The sequence below is a fragment of the Cnephaeus nilssonii genome (genome assembly GCF_951640355.1).
Source record: "Cnephaeus nilssonii genome assembly, chromosome: 8".
In the NCBI taxonomy this organism is placed as follows: domain Eukaryota; kingdom Metazoa; phylum Chordata; class Mammalia; order Chiroptera; family Vespertilionidae; genus Cnephaeus; species Cnephaeus nilssonii.
Window position 1 is genome coordinate 22,186,337 of NC_137079.1, and position 26,264 is coordinate 22,212,600.

Here is a 26,264-nt window from a genome sequence, read left to right on the forward strand (position 1 = left end):
AAAGTCTACCTTTCCCACCTAGGATCTTTTTTCATTCTTGAAGGGAGGAGGAATAAAATAACTTCTGAGTGAGCAACGTTTTGTCATCTCTACCTGCAGATCTGTGGAGTGGCCTCAGGCTCTTTCTCCTTCTTGCAACCTATTTACTCTCCTTCATTTTACTGTTTCATCCACTGAATCTTGTCATAGTGTTTCTCCAGGTGTATTTTCCCAAGCCAAGAACTAACAGAAGAGTAGAGAGGGTCTGACACAGCAGTTCCCGGGAGTATGGGTGCGTGCATGTAGGCATGCATATAAAACATTCAGGGAACAGAAGCCTTCTTCAGATTGTATCCTGACCCATGATCTAGAACCAGACCCTGGCTGGCTTTTCACACTGAGAATCACAGTGTACAAGGCTATATGTTAATGATGGGAGCACTGAGGTTGAAAGGAAGCATTTCTCATGTTTTCTATGTTTTACCCCTAAAAATAACTTGAATCTCTCTACCCTTTCCATTTAATTCTCATCCCAATCCAAGTCACCATCTTCTCTTGCTAGACTACTATTGAAATGGCTTTTGACCTGGTCTTTCCACATCCCCTCTTGTCACTTCTTACTTATTTCTATATTATACTTAGGATGATGTATCAAAAGTGAAAATTTGACAATATTACCTCCCTTCAATGATCTTTCAGTGCCCCTAGGAATGAGATCAAAAGAGTTAACATTGCCCTTGATCACGTGACCCAAGCCTCTCACAAAAGTCCTCTGAACTCAAATAATACTACTATCTTCGCTCACTTTCCCAAAATAAGCACCATACTTCTTTTTCTTGGGCCTATGCATATACCTAGAATTGTTTTCATTCTCACCTTTGTCTAGTAAATGCTTACTATGTTCCAAGAGTACTCCAAAACTCAACTCAAAATACCTTGAATTACCAAAATGCAAAGGTCTTTGTATTTCATTAACATTGAAAAACTGTCCAGCATCTCATAATAAGGAATGGACTCCTTTCAAACCAAAATACGTCTCTCATGTGGTCTTTTTATAAAGCTGATTTATCAATGAAATGTACACATTTTGATTAATGTCCAATTGCTTGCAAGTAGCAGAAATCCTTTTAAAATAAAGACAAGAAATTTTCAAGTAAGGAATCATGGAACACAAAATATATAAGGGAGAAGGTGATGTGTGCCTCCTGCTGACACTGGAGCCAGGCAGTGGAAATCTGTGTGCCCTGAGGCGGATACACACTGCCACTGGGTCATGGGAGCTGCCACATAGGCAGGATCCTCGGTACAAAGGCTTTCGGTAAGTCTGTTCTGCAGAATTTGGTTACTCCTGTCCTAACGCCACATCCCAACTCCAGTTCTGCAAACTAGGTGACTAGGCTCCCAGTGTCTCAGTTTCCCATTTCAGGAGGAAAGTATCTGATTGCGTCATCTCAGTCAGATTCCCGGACTTGTCCAATCATATCCAGGAAGTGGAGTCATCTGAAGCAAACTTGGCCATTATGTGGGGGCTAAGGCAGTTCTCAAGGAAGTAAAGAGGTACAAATAATGGGCATGGTAGAACACCTCAAAGGTTCTACTCCAATGAACACAAGAACCACAGTCTTAATACATGAATACATTTAAATGCTCTCACATCAATTACAGGACATATATATCATGTCCTCTACAGAGTACACAATGGTATAGTAAGCACTTGTGGTGCCCATTAAGTAGTAAATCTATCCTCAAAGAGCATGCATGTGATATGCGAGAAAAAATGAGGCATCAGTTCATTGAGAATGGATCGCATAAATCAATTCACTGCGTATTTACATCTAATATTTGGTGAGTGCCTTTGATGTGTATTGTGCTTTTACGAATTTATTAATTACAAAGTCACTTTGAGGGATGGGTCAGGTATTGTGCTAGAGATCAGAAAATTAGTGAACTTAATAAGGAAGGCTTCCTGCAGGAGGCAGATCTTGAGCTGTGCTTGAAATGCCAAATGCTTTTTAACAACTGGCCTACTGCGATCTGCATGAATAACAAATAATTAGTACAAGGCAAAGCAAGCCTGATGGAAAGAAAATGCAGGTTGGCTTTCCCTCACGTGAAATTTTCCTGGCAACTGGTAAGCCATCAGGCCTTTCCTCAAGTCCCTCTCTCAGGTCTTCTTGAAGGCTTGCCTAGAATGGGTACTGTAAAGATTAGTTTATGGCTTAGGTATTTGTAACATTTTAATAAGACTTGGAAGCTTAGATGTTATTCACTGCAGCTGCCAATCAAGTACCTGCGTGAAAGCAAGACAAACATAACAATAAATGCTAAGCACTCCAGTGTGCAGCGATGCTGGCAGGATGCACTGCAGGCTTTATTAATGCGTGAGAGTGAATATACAGAAGCTTGGGAAAAGGTCATTGGTATTTTTGGAGCAATAAATCAAGGATGCAAAGATTTGCATTTTGGCTGTATAACATATAGGGCTGGATTAGAGGGAGAGAATACTTTGAAGTAATATTTCTCTGCTGACTTGTTTTATTAGCTTCCTTTAAACATGTTACATTATTGCTTATAGAATTTCATTTACTCGGATTGGCAGCTTGATAAATACGTCTATTGGCGATGATTTGGATTGCTCTGGGCATTAATATTATTAAAACCTGTCACAAGGAAATGTCTGAAAGATGACTTACTGTAAAGATTACAGCATGAAATAAATCATCCTGTGGTATTTGTTACCATTTATGGCCTCTTGGAGCTGAGTCAATCCCTTTTTATGTTGCATTATTTTTCAAGTTTTTATAGCCTTACATTATATATTGCTGTCAGGAATGAACAGATGGGGTGTCGAACATGAGCTTTCTGAATAATTCCCACCCTCCAGTTATTTGTATGAAGGACAAGTGCAAAACTGTGTGCTCTCAAGCAAAAAGGAGAGAGAAAGAGGTGGAGAAGCTGCTGTTGAGGAAAAGGGATCCCTTTTGTCAGATTGTTTAGGCCAATTCCACCAGCTGGTCGGAATCCCTGACTGGCATTCACCCTGTTTAGGTTTCAAGCAAGAGCTGAGGTGGCTGTGTTTGGCTCCAGAAAGACAACAAATGCCGTTCTCAGAGTGCCTCTTGTTGAGACACTTCCACGTTTGGAGGTGAATGTGTCATACTGTCTTCCTAAAAAGCTGGGACATTTGTAAAAAAAAAAATACAACCACACAAAAACAGCAGAACAACAACAAAAAAAGACATATTGAAAAGAATTCGTATTCTTTGATTGAATGACAAATGTGTGAGCACCCTGTGGGGTCGCACAAAGGATTCTGTGCAATCAGAATTGTGCAACAATCTGAATTGTTTAGAATCTACATAAAAGGAATAAAAGAAGCCCATGGAGTTTTTGAGGCCCATTATGGAAGAGGCAAGAACAGAGGTCTACAAGGCCTGTACACATGGAAGCCAGGTGTGCCCTTGGGAGTCTTTAGCTATTCTCCCTCCTCTAATGGGACCAGGCAGCTGCTTAATTGTCCCACAAGCCCCTCTGTGGAGTCCTACGGCTCCGCCACCAGTGGAAACAAGCCTACTAAAAAACTAAAAAGCCAACCAACTTTTTAAGAGGATGGGGGGGGGGGAATTTGTGTGAATTTTCCTCAATTACCTACCCCATCCACTACTATATCCATTTTTAGCATTCGATAAAGTACCAGCACATTGCAGAGGAGCACATAATAGGCACAGAAACTCAGTGACTGGCGTTCGGTGCTTGCTGTCTCGGGACTTTTAGTGAGTTGCTTGATTTCTCATCATTGTGACATGTGGAATAGAATATATTTTTTCAGCTTAACTCATACCATCGCTTTGAAATGGCAAATCATACAATACTTACACACACACACACACACACACACACACGTCTTAAAGTTTACTGGTTGCTACATCTCTCAAAGGTAGGTATTTGAATCATTATGATACAACCAGTCTCTAGTCTTCTCTCCTATAAAGTCTTCATTTTCTTGAGTTTATCACTGTCTTTTACTCCTCTTACTCATATCCTCATCCCTAGGTCCCCTAATGTCAAGCCCTCCCTCCACTGTCTCTTTAAGTTGTTACCTTACTAGGAGTGATTTATATATAAATCGTCTGAGTTTTAGCAGCCCCTACCCAAGACCATTCTCTGATACTGTACTTCTGACTCTCTTGTCCACCATCTCTTCTTTGTCATCTTCCCTAGGATTTTTTATATGAGCTTCTGTGTGTTTATTTGTCTCATTTGCATGAAGATGCCATCTGGATACACCCACACAGATGTTGACATTCACCAGTCACACCTGAAAGAGCCACTGCTGCATTTTAGGCAAAGTTCATAGCTTTGCTGTCTTTCATTTGAGATCTCACTCTCTAGCAGTACAGGAAGTTTTCTGTCATTAACCCAGGGAGAGAACACTACAGGATACATTTCAGGGAGTTGAAGAGTTGATAAAGGCAGTCACTGTTACACGGAGTTGAATTTCTGTATCTCTGTAAGAAATATCTGGCTTTACCTCTCTCTCTCTTTACCATTGCCCCTCACAAAGGAACATTTGCATAAGCCCCATCCCCAACCAAACCAAGTTGGCAGTGCTGAGCCTCCATAGTCTAACTCAGTGGTCGGCAAACTCATTAGTCAACAGCACCAAATATCAACAGTACAACGATTGAAATTTCTTTTGAGAGCCAAATTTTTTTAAACTTAAACTTCTTCTAATGCCACTTCTTCAAAATAGACTCACACATGCTGTGGTATTTTGTGGAAGAGCCACACTCAAGGGGCCAAAGAGCCGCAGTTTGCCAACCAGGGGTCTAACTGAACACAAATATGTAACTCTTAAATCTTACATCTGTCTATAAAGTTATTCAGTTCTCATTTTTTACTTCTCTCTGTCTCCTTCCTCCTCTCCCTCCTTTATTCTATGTCTCCCTTTTCTTCCTTCCTTATCTTTTAATTGTTGTTTACTTTTGCTCCCGCAAAGATGTACTGATTGAGTCATCAAAGTTCTTAGCCTCTTTTGAATAGGCACCATGATGTCTGTGTTTCCATATAAAGGATATCTCTTGTCTCAAAAGAGACCATGATTCCCTAACGTAAACAGTCTGGGAATTACACGTTCTGTACTCTGTCATGGACCTGCCTTCGATGTTCTCTCGCCCACTCCTATGATGAGAAAACTCTCTTGCTCACCCATTTCCCCATTAATCTGTTGCCTCCTATACAAAGAAAAGCTTGGAGTCTGGCTCTCCTATTCACTGGTAGCCCCGTAATTTCTCTAGTCTAAATCCCCTATGTGTAAAATTAGACGAGAGATGAGATATGATCATCTAAATCTCCTTCAAGATTTAAGTTATCATTCACTCCTGTCAGTTGCCATAGCTGGAAACATCCTCATAGTAACTGATTTTTCCTTGTGCTTTGCCTTTTCTGGAGAGAAAGGATTCCCCTGATGATAATTACCAGTGTCTTTCTCTGTCCAATTCCACCATAATACCTCATTCAGAGTTTACAGATCCTTCTCCTCCTTGTTTTAGCTCTCATTACAAAAGTTATCATAAATCCACTAAAACCATTAAGCCATTCATTAAACTAGCTTAAAGGTGTGTGTGTGTGTGTGTGTGTGTGTGTGTGTGTGTGTGTGCTGTGTTGGATGTGGGGTCAGGAAGTAAAGCAATATGACCCAAACTACATGACATAATAAAGCTTCATAGTAATATCTAATTACTGCAACTCACCTCTTTATTATTAATTCCACAATTCCGGCACATAAAATAATTTAATCATTTCAGAATTTGCATGACTAATGGAGTAAGTTCTGATAGAATTAGGATAAGTTTCATAATTAGGTTTTGCCGGGAACTTGTGCAAACCGGTCTATTTATAATTTTGGTCAGTTCTTGATTTTTAATGAGGGCATCGAGAGTGACTGAAGCCTCTGGCAGCATTCACTTTATATTTTAATTACCCACGGTAATTCTGACAATTACACACATGTCATAAATCACATCATAATGACCCATGAAGAAAGTATATTTAATTACAGAAGGGGGAGTTCTCAGATTAAACAGGTAGATGGGATGTGCTGAGATGTGAACCACATTTGAAAGCTGAGCTGCCTGATAATGTGACATGGAAGAACCAGACTCTGAAACTTGCATTATAGAGAATAAGGCCATTGTCAAATGTCCAGTTTTAGCTTTGACATATAAAACGCTTTGAAGTAATCACTCCCGCCCTTACAACAACAAATAACCTGTTCAAACCAGAAATTAAAGACTTTTCTTTGCCCATCAGAAAACTGAGGTTACTGGGCAAACCATCACCCTAAAATCTGGAGAGTCACAGGGGAGCTCTGGATCCCTTCGAAAGGAGCCACTGGAGGAGGAACACTTACGTGGTAATTTTGATGAATTACTTCAGGTTGAGTGTGGATGAGATGCAGAGTGCAAACCTCCTGAGGGCTTACGCTTAGTGGGACCTCCACACTTTGGGGAGCTTTACCTCCAGGAACTCTACCCAGTTGTCTTAATGAAGAGCCAAGAACAATGCCCTCAGTAACTCAGGCCTAGGGAATGAAACACACCCAAGGAAATCTCCATAACAAAAGCCTGCTCTCCAGGGAAAAAGATTTTACCAATGCCTGACCTTGGGTGGAGGTATGGCATTTCTCCCACTCCACTCCCTTCTGGCCTTCCTTTGTCACCTCAGGGGAGCAGGGTGCAGCTAAGATACACTTGTGAAGATCACAGCCCTAAGATACAGACTCCACTGAGAAACTGAGATTTAATCACAAAATTATACAATGTTCTCTCCCACAATTTACCACCATATTAACAGTGTTCCGGTTTAACAACAGTGAATTATTGTTGAACGAGCCTCAAGATGCTAATCAAGAAAGAGTTCCTAGAGAAACCCATAGTCAATAAAGGAGACAAATCAAGGGCACTAGAGCAATTTGAAACTGATGGAAACTACAACTACAGCAAACATTAAACATGGTGCAATTGCTAGTCAGATTAACGTAAAACTTCACACTACAGATCTATTTAGCTTAGTTCCTATTATCCAGTACACCATATCTCAGTGTAAAAGAATTACAAAGCATCCTAGAAGACAAGAAAAAGCTCTATCTGTAGAAAAAAAGCAAGTATCAGAATGAGTCTCAGATATGACATGATTTTGGGATTATTAGACAGAGAATTTAAAGGGAGTATAATATGTTAAGGGTTTTAATAAAAAAGGTAGACAACATGGAAGAACAAATGGGTAATGTAAGCACAAATGTGAAAACTCTAAAAAAGAATTAGCAAGAAATGCTAGAAATAAAAAAAAAAAATACTATAACAAAATTAAAAATGCCTTGATAGGCTCCCCTATCAAGGTGACTGGATAGAGTGGAAGAGAGAATAAGTGAGCTTGAAGACATGTCATCAGAAATTTCCTAAACTTCTATGAAAGAGAAAAAGGAAGGATTAAAAGAAAAACAGAAAAACTGAAGAAATATGAGACATTATCAAAATGTGTAGCATGTGCATAATTGGTATTTAAGGAGAAAAAAGAGAGAATGGAGCAGAAGAAATATTTGAAGTAATACTGGCTGAGAATTTTCAAAAAATAATGATAGTAAATTACATATTCAAAAAGCTCAGAGAATTCCAATATGATAACTACAACTGGGCATATCATATTCAAACTGAAAAACAAAGACAAAGAGAAAATTGTGAAAGAAGCCAGAGTGGGGGAAAACACTCTCCCTATGAAAGAATAAGGGTAAGAATTACATGGTGGGTGAGGCAAAGGTAGGTTTACAGTGTGAGTAAAGTGGAACAGAGTTTATTCTTGTATTCTTATTTATTAATTATTATATTATTTGATATACAAACAACTCTAAACCTACTTTAAAATATTTTAATTGATTTTTAGAGAGAGGAAGGGAGAGGTGTAGAGAGATAGAACATTGATGAAAGAGGAGATCATTCATTGGTTGCCTCCTGCATGGCCCCCACTGGGGACCGAGCCCACAACCTGGGCATCTGCCCTGACCGGGAATCAAACTGGCGACCTCTTGTTTCTTGGGTCAATGCTCAACCACTGAGCCGGGCAACTGTAAACCTATTTTTGCCCCACCTGTACAGTGATCTTTTTTTTGTCAGAAACCATAATAAAGTACTGAAAGAAAAACACCAACCTACAAGTTTATGTCTAGGTGAACTTGGGTTTGTGGATGAGTTTTTAGATAAAACACCAAAAGTACATCCTAGAAAAAAAGTTGTAATATCATTAAGTTGTACTTGATTAAACTGGAAAATTTCTGCTTTTTGAAGGACACTTCAGAAAATGAGAAGACAAGCCACAAATTGGTAACAAATACTTGCAAAATATATATCTTATAAAGAGCTTGTAACCAAAATAAACAAAATATCTTAAAACTCAATAAGGAAAAAAAGAATCCAATTGAAATGGGCAAAATAACTGAAAGGACACATCAACAAAGAAGATATACAGATGGAACATATGAAAATATCTCGTTATGTGTCATTACAGAATTGCAAATTAAAACAACAATGAGATACTACTACCTACCTATTCATATGACTAAAATTCAGCAAACTGACATTCCTCCTAAGGATGCAGAACAACAAAAACTCTCATTCATTGATGGTGGGAAAGCAAAATGGCAGTTACTTTGAAAGACAGTTTGGTGGTTTCTTACAAATTAAACACAGTCTTACCATGCAATCTAGTAATTGTGCTCCTAGGTATTTACCCAACTTCTTTGAAAAGTTATGCCCACATAAAAACCTGCATGTGAATGTTACAGCAACTTATTCATAAACACCAAAAATTGTAAGCAGTGAAACGATTCTTTAATAGGTGAATGGATAATAAACTGCTGTATCCAAATAATAGAATTCTATTCAACAATTTTAAAAAATGAGCTATCAAGCCACAAAAAGGCGTGGATGAATTTAAAGTGCATTTTGCTAAGAGAATTCTGTATGAAAAGGCTACACACTGTATGATTCAAATCATATGACATTCTGGAAAAGGCACATTATAATGATAGTAAAAACAAGTCATTACCTACCCATCAAAACTTAGGCTAAATGGTTGCCTATAAACAAGATAAAATTTGTGTATGTTTTGAAACATAGCATGATGTCCCATTTGTTCTCCAGTGAATTCATTTTACTGCAGAAATATATTTTTTCAAATAATTTCCAATACTTTTGCCTTTGTAAATGTTGATATCAACATTGAAATGGGAAAAGCAGGCAATATTTGCTTGCTTTCAAGCCTTCTCTCAGGATGCTATCTACTATTCATTGGGTTATTTGCCACATATTAGAGTCTCATTTTCAGCTTGATAGACTTTGATTTGCCCTTCCAGAAAAGGATGTATACCAATCAAGTGGTCATGTTACTTTATAATCTATACTAATAAAAAGGTAATATGCTAATTAGACTGGGAGACCTTCTGGACATCCTTCTGGACAAAGCTGGGGGCTTGGCCAGCCTGCAAACTGCTCCCAAAGGGTCCTCAGCCTCTTGCCCAGGCTGGCCACGCCCCCCAACAGGGACCCCACCCCCACCCCAATGGGGGTGTGGCCAGCCTACAAACAGTCCGAGGCCCCTCACCAAGGCCAGCCCCACCCCCCAAGGGAATACCCACCCTGATCCAGGACCCCTTTCAGGACAGACCAGCTGGCCCCCACCCATGCACCAGGTCTCTATCTATACTAATAAAAGGTTAATATGCTAATTAGATCAGGAGACTTTCCGGACGTCCTTCCAGACAAAGCCATAGTAGTGGGGCTGAGGCAGAGGTGGTTAGGGGTGATCAGGCCAGGAGGGGAGGGCAGTTGGGGGTAATCAGGCCGGCAGGGGGGGCAGTTGGGGGTAAGCAGGGGGGCGCAGTTGGGGGCGAGCAGGTTGGCAGGCCAGCAGGCAGAGTGGTTAGAGGCGATCAAGCAGGCAGGCAGATGAGCGGTTAGGAGCCAGCGGTCCCGGATTGTGAGAGGGATGTCCGACTGCCGGTTTAGGCCCGAGATCGGGCCTAAACCGGCAGTCGGACATCCCCCAAGGGGTCCCAGATTGGAGAGGGTGCAGGCCGGGCTGAGGGACACCCGCCCCCCCAGTGCACTAATTTCATGCACCAGGCCACTAGTAAAACTATAAATGAACTTAAACTCTCAGGCTGGCATGCCCAAAGCATCCCTCCTTATTCACAAAGCAACAATGTGAATTGTTAGCATGACAACTGGATGTTGATCAAGTTACCAAGCTTCCTAAAATCCCTCATCTGAAAATGAGGTAATTGCAGGGTTGCTATAAGCATTAAAAATAACTGTGAAGTGCCTTGCACAGTGCCTTCCACGTAGTGCTTACTCAATACACGGACCTATTATAGAACAGATTATGATCTGAAATTTGCCTGAAGAACATGCAATTAGAGCAAAATGAGTTAGTTGAATGATTCTTATGCTAATAAGATGCCTGTTGCATCTACATGTCAGAACCAGAGTCATGTTTCCAACCTGTTGCTACATTAGTTTGAGCCCAGGAACAAGGGAAACATTTTCTATTGGAAGAGTTTAGATAGGTGATATTGACTCTGGCTACTCTTTCATTTCCTAGGTTAAAGGGAGTTTATTCAGAGAACATTTCTTCAAAAATAGTAATTATTCAATTCATTTGCTAAATAACAATCATATTCAACCTACTATCCTAAACATTTCCCCCCTGGAATCTGGGGACTTGACCTAATCTCTTGGTTTGTCCTCATCTATGGTCAATGGTGCTCATCATGTGTATTTGTTACTCTAAATTTTACCTGTTATTTCTTATTTTTTAGAGGAGAGTGCATCTTGCTGTAATCACCATATACCTACAAGTAGATATGAATTTCCATAAAAGTGAAAGCTATAGGAAGTTTAATTTTATTTTTGAGCTTGAATTTCTTAGCAATAAGAGAGATGGTCTGGACTTGTAAGTCTCTTAAATCAATAACATGTGGCAACAAAACTGGCCAAGTTTAAAGATTCAATGAATAGCTATCATCAGTTACTCCAGTCTTCAATAAGTAAGTCAACAAATATTTACTGGGAATTCAATGGATGTCCCAGTAACGTCAATGTGCCAGACACTGTGCTGGAAGCTCGATCACATATAGGATCTTTGTTCTCATGGAACTCAATCAAACATATAGAGGTTCTCTGTAAGCCTTACAGAGGAAATTTCAGTAGTCCCTCATCTTCTATAAATCTCAATGTCATATACTGTACTCTAATAATTGCAAGGTATTTTCAAATCAGTGAGTCAGACTCTTGGAATGAATTATTCTGCATAACTTTACCTAGGACTTATCAAAACATCATTATTTTTTAAATTTTTAGATGGAAATAATCCTAGAAACATAGTATGTATTTTACTGATTCCTTATGGAAAAAAATGTATTGACTATAAAACTTCTATATTATTCAATAACCATTGGTAATTTTATATGTGTTATGGTACACATGACATTTATACTTAATTGAATTAGAGGGAAATTTGACACTATAGAAAAATTAGAATACTGTGCTTTATTCCTTCTTGTGGCTACTTTTTAATGAAAATTTTATTGATATATAATTTACATACTATAATATTTACTCTTTAAACTGTACAACTCAGTGGTGTTTAGTCTAGTCACAGAATTGGGCAACAATCATGATTAAGTTCAGGACAAGTTCATCACTCTCAAAAGGAAACTTCATAGTCATTAGTAAGCACTTCTCAGTCACCCCTGCCCATAACTGGCAATCACTAATCTACTTTTTCTTTATGGATTTTCCTATTCTGAATATATCATAACAAAAGTATATGGCCTTTGGGCTCTGGCTTCTTCTACTTAGCCTCATGTTTTAAAGGTTTATCTAGGTTGTACCATATCTATTCTTTATTCCATTTTATGATTGAATACTATTTCATTGTACTGGAATGGATTTGTTTATCCATTCATCAGTTGGTAAACATTTGGGTAGTTCCTTTTCTAGGCTATTATGCATAGTATTTCAATGAACATTTACCATATTTTCCGGCGTATAAGACAACTTTTTAACCCAGGAAAATCTTCTATACACCCAGTCGTCTTATATGCCGGAAAATACGGTATTTACATGTTTTTGTATGAATACATGTTTTTAGTTATCTTGGATATATACCTATGCATAGGAATGTTAGGCTATATGACAACTCTATGGATACCATTTTGAGAAACTGCTAAATTATTTTGCCAAGTGGATGCTCCATTTTGCAATTACAGCATCAATGTATGAGAGTTCCAATTTCTCTACATCCTCTCTAATACTTATTATTGTTTGTCTTTTTTAAGTGTGTGAATTAGTATTTCATCGTGATTTTTATTTGAATTTCCCAGATTCTGAGAATGTTTAGAATCTTTTCATGTGCTTATTAGTCATTGTTTGTTTTCTTTGGAGAAAATGTCTATCAAGAATTTTACCCATTTTTTTATTTTATTTTTAAAATATGTTTTTATTGAACTTTTTAGAGAGAGAATAAGGAAGAGATAGAAACAGCAATGATGGAGAAACATCAATTGGCTGCTTTATGTATACCCTTATTGGGGATCAAGCCTGTAATCCAGGCATGTGCCCTTATAGGGAATCGAACTGGTGACCTCTTGATTCCTGGATTGTTACTCAACTTCTAAGCCACACCTGCTGGGCTACCCATTTTTAAATTGGATTGTCTTTTTGTTATTGAATTGTAAGAGTTATTTATATATTCTTTACCAGATACATTGATGCAAGTGCAAAGGAAATTTCTCTATTTTTAAGTTCACATAACTGCAGTTGAGGGTTGTCCACCTAATCTTACATTCCAAGTGATCAATCTGCTGTATAATGACATGCTAAAAGCAACTATCAAGAGAAGAGTCTAACAGGATTCTAGAAATGCCTTCTATGTGATGAATAAGTTCAATTACAATCATATGCACATGGAGTATTATCAATATTTGTAAGTATCTATCTGTGTGAAAAGACATTTTCAAAGATGATATATGTTAAATCACATTAAGGTCAGCATTAACATATGAACCTTTGCAATTGATTTTCATGATAGAGAACACTAAATTTAAATGCCAATTAAGCAAAATCCCTTTTAAAATTCCTTCCTTTTCATTAGTAGTTCTGTAATGCAAAAATTATACTTATTATTAATACATTTTTAGTATCCTCAATGAAAAGTTGTGAAAATTTATTCTCTCTAGTTACAGAATGACCTACATAATAATAGTTTTGCCTCTTGGCCTACAAAGCTTAATACATTTTTACACTCTAGACCTCACAGAAAAAAATTGTCAGTTCTGTTTTATATACTTAATGTTGACCCATATCACATCAGATGTCTGGAAATAATGGGTAAAAATAGGTAAAGATTATTTTTAGATAATTTTGTAAAAGTGATAATCCTCATTCAAACTATTACTAAAAGTTTTGAGTTTAGCTTAAAAGGGTTGTAAAGAACTTGGATAAGTAGGGGTGAATGAAGTGCTTACATAAAGAGCAATTGATTCTTCAATTATATAATCTCAATTTTCCACTAAAACCAAAAGAGTATATATGGTAAAGCAATCAAAGAGCAGAATAAAATAATCATTAGAACACCTGAAATTTGGTGTGGTTACTGTTAGACTTTTGTTCTGGAATTCTGAGTGAAAGAGAATGGGTTTCTGTCAGGTAGTCAAATGGAAGAGGCTGGGAGAAGATTTCACAGAACATGTACTTTCTTTACTTTTTCATGGAGTGATGAGAGCTGAGACATAAGTTGGAATTTGTTTCCATGGAGATTTTGATATTGATGAGAAAGAGATGATAGGAAAGCATTTGCATTCTTGCAAAATAGTCAAGAAACTACTCACTAGAAAGGAAAAATATTATTTATATTTGTATTAAGTATCTGTATAATTGTATACAGATGCCAGTGTATTCTGACCTTAACTGAAAACCTTGACAATGCACTATCTTCCTTTTGATCTACAAGGGCAGTGAAGAGGTACATGCATGAACTTCTACCTTCTGGATGACTAGTGGTAGATCGTGGGGTGATATTGTCCCTGCTGTGAGGCATAGCAAGAAAGGTCAAACTCAACACTAACCTGTCAGCCTGCACAATGGTTCATGGTACAGGATACATTTAGATGAGAGAGGAATGTTATTGCCTAAAGAAGTGTGTGTGTGTGTGTGTGTGTGTGTGTGTGTGTGTGATTTTTATTTTTTAAAGATCACATGAGGATATGTTTTTATTGATTTTTAGAGAGAGAGAGAGGAAGGGGCAGAGAGAGAATGAGAAACACTAATCAGTTGCCTCCTATACACACCCTGACCTGACCTGGACTGAACTCCCAACCTAGGTATGTCCTAGACCAAGAATCAAACCCACAACCTTTTGGTATACAAGATGGCAGTCCAACCAACTAAGTCACCTGGCTAGAGCTGGTGGTGATTTTTAAATTAGAGTAATGTTCCCAGAAAGTTTGGAGAATCATATTTATATTCTCATATCCTTGTATTCTCTCTCTCTTCTTCTCTTCTCCCCCCTTTCCCCTCCCCTTCCCCTTCCCCGCTGTCCCCTCCCCTCCTCTCTCACCTCTCCCCTTTCTTCTCTCCCCTCCCCTTTCCCTCCCCCTCTCCCTCTTCTCCTCTCTGTCCCTCTCCCTCTCCCCTCCCTTTCTCCCTCTCTTTCTTCCCCTCCCTCTTCTCCTCTCTCCCTCTCCCCCTCCTCCTCCCCTTCCCTCTCTTTCTCTCCCTCTTCCTCTCCCTCTCTCCCCCTCTCTCTTCCTCTCCCTCTCTCTCTCACTCTCCCTCCCCCTTCTTCTCTCCAACAAATGACTAAGTAAACAATATTAGAAAGACAATAAATGACTTCTGAATTTCCTTCTGGAGCTGAATTAGTAGAGGTGTAATAGGTGAGTCATTCAGATGGTTTCTTGATGGGAACAGTCTCAGCTTCAAGAAATTCAGATATTAATGTCACCTCTATAGTCACACATAAGACAAGTCAAGGACTTGATGTTCAGCAGAAAGTTAATTCCAAATTAGAGGTGAACAGAATAGTATGAACATTCTACTTCTTTTCTTTTGTTCTGATTCATCTTTAATTTAAAGAGCTAAGGTGCAGGAAACATCTAAGTAAGAGTGCTCATGACCTTCCTGCCTTATTAAGACTGTCTCACCCTGGGATTCTTATCTTCCACTAAAAATCCCAACTCTTACCTTTCATCCCTAATAACAGCCTTATTTTAATCACTTCTTGTTAAAGAACGCTAACCACAATCCTTTCCCTCCCACCAGAGACCCCTAATTCTAACTTTTCACCTTTAATTAAGGCACACCACTTTTAAAAAATAGCCATCATGTAACACATGGAGCAGAAGGAGGGCTCCATGTCATGAGTGATCCCAAGTGGCTTCCATCTCCATTATCTCCATTGCTTCTTGACAGGTCACTGGTGCTAAGTAAAATGTTATAATACTCAGGATGCCTTTATTCAGCAGGCTTCCTTCCAGTGATGGCTTCCAGATGTGAGGAAATTTTAAAAGTCTGTGGCCCTCAACACATCATTAGGTCCTTCCAATGTTTCCAAAAATCTGTAATCACCAGCACACTAACAATTTGTCTCCATTTTGACATTCAGCCACAGGTATTTCAGAGAATTAAGGAATGTGAATAAGAAAACTTCACAAATAACTTTCTCTTTCTGGGGGGAGGGAAATCTAGTAATATTCAGGGACCCTGGAATTATTTTTATTTCCTCTGCACAATTTATACCCTTTCCATTTGACACCTCTCCCTTTATCTGACACACACATGTGCACACTCACACCAGTGACATTTTGATGGGTGCTAGTTTTTCCAGGTCCTAATTTCTTTTGGGGAGTTATTTCTAGTAATTGCCCTGGCCAACCCTTTCACCCTACTGCATCAGGGAAGCATTTTTGTCATGCTAATCTCTGACCCAGGGTTAATCCCATGAAACCTTAGGGACTATATCAGAATAATAAAAATATGAGCTAGTTTTCAGATATTTCAAATTTCTACTTCCCACCTCTATATCCCACCAAAAAAGTAAACGGAAACCTTTTGTTTGAAATTTGCATTTGTTTCCATAGTGTGCTTTTAGGGTAAAAGTGTGAGAGTAACTTATGTCATTATTCAGATCCCAGTCCATAGATAACCTCTATGCTCACTATGTCATTTGGTATTTAGAAGGTGTTGGGTGGTGTGGGAAAGATCACCTAAAAATGCAACCTCATGCTGTAAAGATTGGCTGAGGGAATTGTTCCCAATTAGATGTGAGGCTTGCCCTATGCCCTAGGCTCTTCTGCTCAGGGCACAAACTCCAGCCTTTATGAAAGGTACCTGCTGCTTGAGGTCATGCCTCATTTGTCCTCACATTGTAGGAAATCCCAAATGCAACATCCATAAAATATAAAGGGCTTTAAATGAGGATCCATCTGGGGAATGGGTGAGGAAGAGGGAAGTGTGTGTGTGTGTGTGTGTGTGTGTTATCTTTCTCATTGATCTCCCACCTGGTAACAATTTAAGTTCAGAGATGCCTACATGCATGTTTTCACAGAATATACTCTGCGAAAAAAAATTGTCAGTTTATACTCATCAGAAATAAAGCAAAACTTAGCAGAGATGCTCAAATGGGAGCTCAGATGTGGATTTCTCTCTTAGAAACACCACCCTATTTTTGCCTTTACCTGGGCTGGAGCCACTCTAACCTTGGGTCTAACTTCCAAGCAAAGGGGTGGAAAAAATTCTTTGCAGGGATTTTAAATTGTAAACATTGAAAACAGAGGCCATGGATTTGATAGACTCCATCTGTAAAGCAGCACTGAAAGGCAAACAGAACACTCTTCACAGCTGATTTGGTTTACCCGAGAACACAGTTGACATTCTCCTGTGTAGACTGAAATAATATCACACTGAATACAATGATACCTTGAATTTTGGTATCTTAAAAATAACCATTATACATTTTTTTAAAAAAAAACACACCTACCATATTTCCTATTAAAGTTTATAATTCCACCATGGCTCTTCAAAAGTCTTTGCATATGCAAAGAATCAGGAGACAGGGACCAGAAGGAGGGTGGGAGATATAATTCACTGGGACCTGCTTCTCTTATAATATACAGGCTCTGGCCACCCAACTGTGTTTTCTTCCAGTGAACACCAGCCAAACTCATCTACATACATAGAGATGTGCACAGGTTTCTGAGAGCACCATACAAAAGTTTTCTGGGCATGGAGTTTCAAGTTTTATTCTTCCTTCCTTCTTTCCTAGGAGCTTTTTATATGAGCAGGGAAAAGTGTCCCCATTCTGGCAGTGGAGTGGCCAGTTTAGTACTGAAAGCCTCCTGTCCTGAGCAAACCAGAAGAGTCAGTCACCCCAGCTGCCCCATAAGGGTGTCCTATTCCCCTCCTCTCCTGAGATTTTCCCACATGGCAACCAAAAAGGGCATGGTGCTGTAGAGACAGCCACGCTGCCCTCAGTGTAGGTCATGTCCTCTGATATTTCAAGGCAGGTTATCTCTCATTTTACCCAGCAAAGGAGTCTCAGCATGGATTTTTGGTCAAGCTGGAGAGAGGCACTGAACCTGGTGCATAAATTTCTCTTTTTAATGGAGAAAGGAAGAGACCACAGAGGCCTCGCTCACGGGGAAGGTGGATCATACTCTCTGCCTTCCAGAGATTCTCTATGGTCCTGAAAGTTTCTCAGAGCTCCCAGGAGCCCTTCTTCACTTGCTCATACACAGGTTCCTGGGGGAATGGACTATAAAATATTATACTTTTTTTAAACCTTAAGTTTCACTCCAAGGTAAAAATAATGCCTTGTATTGAGTAAATGGCAACCAGGTGAAACCAGAAAAATGAAATAGGAATGTGGCCATAAAAGTTCATATTCTGAAATCTGACTATAGCATGTGTGTAGGTGTGTAGGGATATGTATATATATGTGTGTGTAAGATTTAGAGAGAGGGGGCAGGAGGGAAAAAGAGAAAATGATCAGGATAGAGTAGGAAGCATTAATTATACAACTTGCCCTCACATGTCCAAATTTTAGGTGATTTATTTTTTTCTCAATTCACAAAAGGTGGTGGCCAGAATTGACAATAAATGAGTATTTTCATGTTAAGTACAGACTGAATAGCCTTGTCACTAAATACAAAGTCATTGGGGAGAGTGCAGTTGCAGCCTTCAAGATGCAAAATCCTCAGTAGCATCAAAGACATCCTGAGACTAAGGATTTTTTCTAAAGATTGAACCAAGGAGGCCATGGAAACTCCTGGACACAGTGACACTTTTCTCCTTTTCCCCCAACCCTCAGCCAAGGGACTTGTCCTTTTCTCTGTGCTAAGACTTTGTGAAACTTCTTATTTTTATTTAACTCAAGTCTTGAGCAAAAGATATGTTGTTCTGCATCCAGGCCAGAAAACTCTCTGCTAAGAATTTACAAGCAGCCTATGGGGTTTTAAGGTTTCAAATGGAATGGTCACAAGCCAGGATTTGCAATCACATCCAAAAATGAGGCCTGTAAAATAAAAAATAAAAAACAAAAACATAGGTGCCTTTTGAACTTTCTAGTAGGAATTGTGGGCAGTGGAGGATCTCACCCACTGGCTGATCATTTTAAAAAATAATCAGAGTCAAGTCTGTAAGTTGGAGGAAACAATAACCCAGCATTGAAACCTACCCACCTTCTTAATAGAGGCTTTTCTGCATGGAATAAACCATGAAAGAGAATAAACCACAATTGTAAGCCAAAGGCACATTTTCCTTCATTTATATTCCCCTTTAAGTGGTAGAATTGATACAAGGTAAGTTACTATGGATATGGCAGAATAAAAATTCTCTTCAAAATAGTTCCATGAAGCTTAAAGGAAAGAGCCTGCCATCCTCTGCTGGGACGTGTTCAAATGTGTGCTCATAGCACATTGGCTTCCTGCAGGAAGGTGGCCTGCAGAAAGGCAGTTATCCACAAAGATGGCTGCAGGCTTCATTCACATGCTGCTCTGCACATCCACAAGCATCCTGGCTGTAAGAGCTGTTCTCTCCCACCACATGTGACCTATCAGCTTTCAAAGGTGGATGTCAGAGACATGACTAAGGATAGGTCAAGGTTCAAAGCCTCTTGAATGATGCCAGATGGAAGTACCATGCATTGCTTCTACAATAAGAAGTCTATCTTGTAATCAGTACACCAACCCACCTTTATCCCACAGATGTTCTACTGAGGGCCTTCTCAGATAATTCCCACTGTGTTTCTTGCTGGGCTATCTTACTTTGAAAGCCCCCTCACCTGGGAAGCTTCTACCTGTGGTCAGGATGTGGCTTTTCTCTTTTGTTCTGAATGACCTGGATGGTGCTCTGTGGCTACCTTTTCCTCCCAATAGCACCAGCCTTTATGTTATAATCCCTGTTTCCAAGTTCTAAGACTGCTAATGCTGCACATTCTCATAGATGATTTATTAGTCTCTTTAGGAAGGTATATTTCTGCAAGGATCATGTCATTTGCAAGACATATGGCAGAAGGGAGCTTTAGTTAAGGCATGGTGAACTAAATTACATCAGGTTTTGCTTTGGCAAGGACACCAGATGGATGCCTTTATGATGAAGTGGGTCTCCTCCAGCCTTTTCTCTTACGAAGGTCTTCAACAGGTGTTTCCTCTGAGGCATATCTGTTTTCCATAACATCAGAAGGAAAAAAGAAATGAATGAAGAATGAAGAAAGCTGTCTGTGACAGCTTGTGTACATAGATCTTGCTTTTATTATGATAGGAAAGTGTATAGTGAATGATTTGCTATTCTGAGTCAACTTAAAATATGCTTGGGAGAAGAATATCTTCCATTTGCCAAAGGGCATTTAATTTTCAGATTAAAGACTCTTCATTCATTATGGGTGGGATGGGGGGTGGGAGGGTCGAGGAGGAGAAGTGTGGAAAAGCTGAAGAAAGTGACCTGAAGGAAAGTAGTGGCACTGGTTTTAGACTTGAGTGCTGAGGGTAGTGTGTGGGAAGCTACCTCCCTAAAGGGAACTTGGTACATTATTTCAGCATCTGAGGGAAGTTGTCTAGGAAACTACACATGGAGAGAAAATAAGGTTCTATGAATGGGTAGTAACATAGTCAGTTCTCCAAATTCTGATAAGCATCAAAACCAGACTTGGGCTCTAACTGTGTTGCCTTTAACAACCTTGGCATAAAGCCATCGCCATGGTTCTGTCTGGTACCATTAAGAGAATCAGTGTGGGGAAGCCTGGGGAGGGTAGGTGGAGGGAGTCAATGAGGAAAAAAGGGGGACATATGTACATATGTAATACTTTCAACAGTAAAGATAAATAGAGAGAGAGAGAGAGAGAGAGAGAGAACGCCTGTGTGGCTCTTAGGATTCTGGGTTGGGGCTCATGACTTAGGGATATTTAAACCACCAAAAGGTATTTTAATTCAAATGAACAAGGTAACCCATTATGGTCAAGCTGACTTTGAGGCTTACATCACAACATCTTCTGGCTAGGTAAATGGCTAAAATCCACTACATTTATAAGTAGGTCTTAAATGGAGGAGGAAATAAGGGTTGAACCTAGGCCTTGGCTGGTGTCATTAGCAATTAGCCTCTCCACTTTTCCAAACCCTTTGGCAGTGCCCCATCCTCCCACTCCAGCTTTTCCATCTGGGTCTTCTCTCTGTCCAATCACTTTAGGTCAAACACCTCAATCTCAGTTTACCTGAGTTATTTTGTCTGAAAGAAATATGACTTAAGATAGCAATTTAGAAACTAACCTGGTAAAAAAAGAAAAAAATAATGGCTTGTCCTTATGTTGGAGTCTGAGATTTTGGGCCTATATTAATTCACAGGGAAAACCCTAACCCTTCAGCACAGAGAGCAATCACTTGTATTGTTCCCAGGATGTACAGTAAAATCTCACAGGAGAATTCTGTCATAAGCTATTGATTACCAGGGAAGAACCTATAGCGTAAGACAGTATTGTGTATCTCAAAAGGGGTTTCAAGGGACAGTAAAAGATATCTTACCTAATAATAGACAAACATGCTAATTGACCGTACCTTCGCGATGCCCACAGCCAATCAGGAGTGAGTAACCAACAAAGATGGTGGTTAATTTGCATACGCGGCTGCTCTGGGCCTCTGAGCAGTGTAGGAAGGTAGAATGGTGGCTCCAGACAAGAGCGAAAGCGGTGCCGGCAGCCAGGGAAAGGAAGGCCCATTCTGGCACAAATCTTCGTGCATGGGGCTTCTAGTTTTTAAATATAATGAAATAAGTGAGTATATAAGTAACCGTAAAAGTTTTTGTGGTGAAATAAGTGTGTGAAACACTGTTTTTATACAAACTTTAAAGGATTTTATTTTTGCAAAGCTTTTCAGAACCTTCATATGCTAAAGTGTAGTGTGGATCTCAAAGAGGCAATACTTTACTCAAGATTTATTGGACTACAGAAAACAGTTCCTTAGAGCTTCTCTGTTTCTGATATTCCACAGAACATGTTTTTATAAAAGGCATTTATGTTAAGACAGGATGGACTTATGATGCTGTGGTAGCAATTAATGAAATCCCAGTGGCTTAGCACAACAAATGTGTATTTCTTGTTCATGTTGCATGTCCAACACAGGTCAAGCAGGCCAGGGCACTCTCTTCCACATAGCCACTCGTGTATACTGGCTGGTCTTCTCTATGGCAGGTTAGAAGAGAGCCTGGGAATAGCATGGGGGCTTTCACTATGTCAACCATCACTTCTCACATTTCATTGGCCAAAACAGGTCATGTGGCCCCTTCCCACTGCCTGTATGCTAAGGAAGGAAAGTATTGGATATCATGAGCCCCAATAATCTCAACCTCAGCATTATATTCAAATGCTAGCTTTATAATTTGGCAGCTCTTTGTCTTTTATCCATAAAATAAAGGGTGTTCTTTAAAATCTCTGGCAGAGACAGAAATGCTCATCAAATATTTCAATTGCTTCCCACATTCCTCAGCCCCCTTATAGTTAGCAGGAGCCATGTTACTAGTTCTGGCCAACGAAATATGAGCAGCAATGATGTGTGCCACTCTGGGCCACAGCGTAAATACCTGGGCTTGATTCTCCAGTTCCTTTGTCTTCCCTTGCCTTAATGACTGAGGAGGATATATGTGCCAAGTGTGTCACTTTAAGATGGTAGAGCCTCTGTCCCCTTAAGACTCTGAATGGTTGTGTGAAGCAGACGCATTTGTTCACCTGAGTTATTATAGGTAAGAAATAACCTGTGTTGTGTCAAGCCCCTGGTATTTTGGTGTCATTTCTGCATACTATTCCTAGATTCTCCTGACTTAAATAGGTCCTTTTGAATATTAAATTTTCTGTGATTTTAAGAGTTTCTTTTATTTTCTAACAAGCATATATTCATTCCTTAGGATGTGAGTGAAATTTTTCAAAAGATTGTCTAACCCTTTTTGGTGACTGAATATTTTATATGATAAACATTGTGCCTAACGGCAGTATGGGGTGATCACATGGAGGGCTTTACCAAAATCTAGATCAAGATTAGAGCAGAGTCTAGTTAAATGCAGGTCAGTGATGGAAGTTGTAAATAATTCAAAATGCATTTAATCAGAAAGGATGTTTCAACAGAGACTAATAGGAAAGGCGTCAAAAGGAGAGGGGAGGAAAACAGACTAAGGAGAGAGATGCTACCCATGCCTTGATCTCACAGCCTTTAAAATTTTATATTCAAGTTCCCAAAACACCTCTCATGATTTCCCCTAAGCAATAGTATCATTATGATACTACTAGAGGCCCAGTGCACACAATTTTTGCATGGGAGGGTGTCTCTCAGCCCAGCCTGCACCCTCTCTAATCTGGGACCCCTCGGGGGATGTCCAACTGCCAGTTTAGACCATTTGACATCTCTCTCACAATCTGGAACTGCTGGCTTCTAACCCCTCTGCCTGCCTGCCTGATCGCCCCTAACCTCTCTGCCTGCCTGCCAGATCGCCCCTAACTACTCCTACCTGCCTGCCTGATTGCCCCTAACCACCTCTGCCTGACAGCCTGATCACCCCTAACTGTTTCCCTGCCAGCCTGATTGCCCCAACGGCCCTCCCCTGCCAGCCTGATCTTGCCCCCAACTGCCCTCCTCTGCCAACCTAGTCTTGCCCCCAGGTGCCCTCCACTGCCGGCCTGGTCTCCACAAACTGCCCTGCTCCGCTGGCCTGATCGCCCCCAACTGCCCTCCCCTGCCAGCTTGATTGCCCCTAACCCCCTGACAACCTGATCTCACCCCTAACTGCTCTCCCCTGCTGGCCTGATCACTTCTAACTGCCTCTGCCTCAGCCCCCACCACCATTGCTTTGTCCAGAAGGAAGTCGGACATCTGGAAGATGGCCAGTCGACCCATTCTAATTAGCATATTACCCTTTTATTAGTATACATAGATTATATAGGATAGGATTGGTTAAATGGGTGGGGGGAGCCTTTTTCAGCAGGAGGAGATGCTCTTGGCAGACAAAAATACATAACCCCTATATCTGGACTGATAGCCAGCCATATGCACTATACTGCCAAACCGGCTATTGAAAAATTGAACTGCTTTCTTACACCTTACACCAAACAGCTGTTGCCCTTAAAACCCCTCCTCAACCCTCACCTTAGGTTCTGCCTTCACAGTTCACCCACATTAGGTTCTGATTGGTCAGTTTCTATGCCAGTCAGTGTCTCTGGGCTGCAGTAGCTGCAGATTAGGCTCTGCCTCTCTCTCTAGGCCTCTCTCCAGGCCTGATCTGCAGCCGCTATGGCAGCGGTGAGGTCATTACGCCACTGGCCCAGCCCTGGCCACACCTACCTCCCCTGACCACCCTTCTCCCCCTCTGCCCCACCCACCCACTGGCTGCCAACCTTGCTTTGATAGGAGCCTGTGGGCCACGGGAGAGGGACCAAGAGGTGCTCCATGCACTTCCTGGTGACCGTTCATTAGGTCATTTTGGTCGTTACGGCCATTGGCCTTTTATTATGTAGACTAGAGGCCCAGTGCATGATTAAATCATGCACGTGTAGGGTCCCCTAGGCCTAACCTGCCATCCAGGCCATATCCACTGCCCCACAAAGCCTAGCACGCTCCGCGGACACTGCTAGCAGCCTGCTCCCCGCTTTTGATGGCAGGGGGTCCACTGGTGCTGGAGCGGACACACAGCTCCCTGCTTTCGATCGCGGGGGAGCTGGCTGTCTGTCCGCTGGTACACCAGGCCTTTCAGAAGCCTGTGCGGCGGAGGCTTTCGAAAGGTCTGGTGCCGGAGCGGACAGACAGCCAGCTCACCTGCTTTCGCTCCCCGCTTTTGATGGTCCACAGCAAGACGTGGGCTTGCTGCCCCAGAGGCCCCTTCTGTGCCGCAGCACAACCATGGCGCAGACGCTGAGCTCACGCCACCGCTGGTGACGTGAGCTCAGCGTCCCGCTGGCCCAATCGGCCACCCCAGCCACCCCGAGTCCCACCCCTGTGCCTCCAGCTGGCCCAATCGTGGGTGTAGCGGAGTGATGGTAATTTACATATTACCCTTTTATTATGTAGGATTGCTTAGGGGAAAATTAAGAGTAGAAATAACTACCTTCAAAGCATAGATAAACTAAGGTAAAAGGACTGATGTGTCTGTTAAACACACACAGATGCATACACACACATACACAAACACATACACACACACACACACACACACACACACACACACACACCACAAAATCCTTGTGACTTTTGCCAAAAGTGTATAGTAGATCTTGAGCTATGATATAGTCTGGACATTCAGCTCCTGGTGTCCTATTCTGGAGTGTCAGAGACCAGAGGTTATTCTTCACTTTGGGCTCAAGGTCCTAATTAATTTCACATCTTGGCTGTGTTTCACCAGAGCCCCATGTGGCCTCAGGCTAACTCTCCATTCTTCTTATTTAGGAGTTTTCTCTTGGAAGAATCTGACTATCTTGATAGCAGCGGCATGTTTTACTGGTGCAAAGCAACCCATTTGGAAAAGGTGATTCTGGTAGGTGATCTTGCACCAAATCTCAAATAAAATAATGTTTCTCTTAAGGTAAATGATACCCTTCCACTAGTTATAAGTACCTGCCTTTTCTCATTGTAAAATATGAATTTTGAAGAAAAAACACATACCTCACCAGCCAGATGAATGGTTTGCAGGGCAACAGATGTGACATTTTACAGACTATCTGTATAAAATCCTGAGATTTAAAACAATTAGATTCTTCAGCTACTTTTTCTCCCCTTTAACAGTTTAGCTGATTCAGTTATTCAGAATAATGTTCAAAAACTTTACTGTTTTGCTAGTAGATCTAATTAATTTAAATGCACAAGGAAACCCCTTATTTACAAGAACTCTGCAGTCTTTCCTTTATAAAGTAATTAGAGGCCCGATGCACAAAATTTGTGCACTCGCAGGGGCGGGGGGGGGGGGGGGGGCTGTCCCTCAGCCCAGGTTGCACCCTCTCGCAGTCTGGGAGCCCTCGGGGGATGTCCGACTGATGGCTTAGGGCTACCCGCCCCCCCCGCCCCCGGCTGCCTAAGCCGTCAGTCAGACATCCTTAGCCCTGCCGTGGAGGCAGGAGAGGCTCCCGCCACCACCGCTGCACTCACCAGCTGTGAGCCTGGCTTCTGGCTGAGCAGCACTCCCCTGTGGGAGCACACTGACCACCAGGGGGCAGTTCCTGCATTGAGCATCTGCCCCCTGGTGGTCAGTGCGCATCATAGCGACTGGTAGTTTCACTGTTTGGTCGATTTGCATATTAGCCTTTTATTATATAGGATAAACATTTTCATAATCTATTGGTTTTAAAGTTTGAATTGTCTATAGTAGTTTTTCTTAAAGCTTGCTATATTTATATGTAACACATAAGCCAAGAATGCATCTCCTAGATGCCTGCCCCCTACAACTTGGGTGAATCCTTATAGATATTAGAATCCTGTCTCTGTCCTCTCAAGTTAATGAACTCTGCTCACTGAAATGCCAGCAACTAAAATGTAAAAAGTCTTGTATCCTAGTGCAGGCTCTGAAGCCTGCTTTCTGGATCTCCATCTATTCTCATTTTTCAGAATTAGAAACTCAAGTATAATCTCAGTAGTTGGTAAATTTAACTAATAAAAGGGATTTGCTTGCATGTTGTATGAACCCCGTATAATATTTTCAACTATGACTAAT

The 26,264-nt window shown here is 40.7% G+C and overlaps 1 protein-coding gene across 1 annotated transcript in view; it reads left to right on the forward strand.

The window, feature by feature from the left end:
- KCNU1 (potassium calcium-activated channel subfamily U member 1) overlaps positions 1–26,264 on the forward strand; it is a gene marked incomplete at its 5' end in the record, with an annotated part of 122,004 nt that overhangs the window by 68,746 nt on the left and 26,994 nt on the right. Inside the window, 1 exon segment of the mRNA XM_079779372.1 lies at positions 25,007–25,094. Coding sequence (XP_079635498.1) covers positions 25,007–25,094 — 88 coding nt within the window.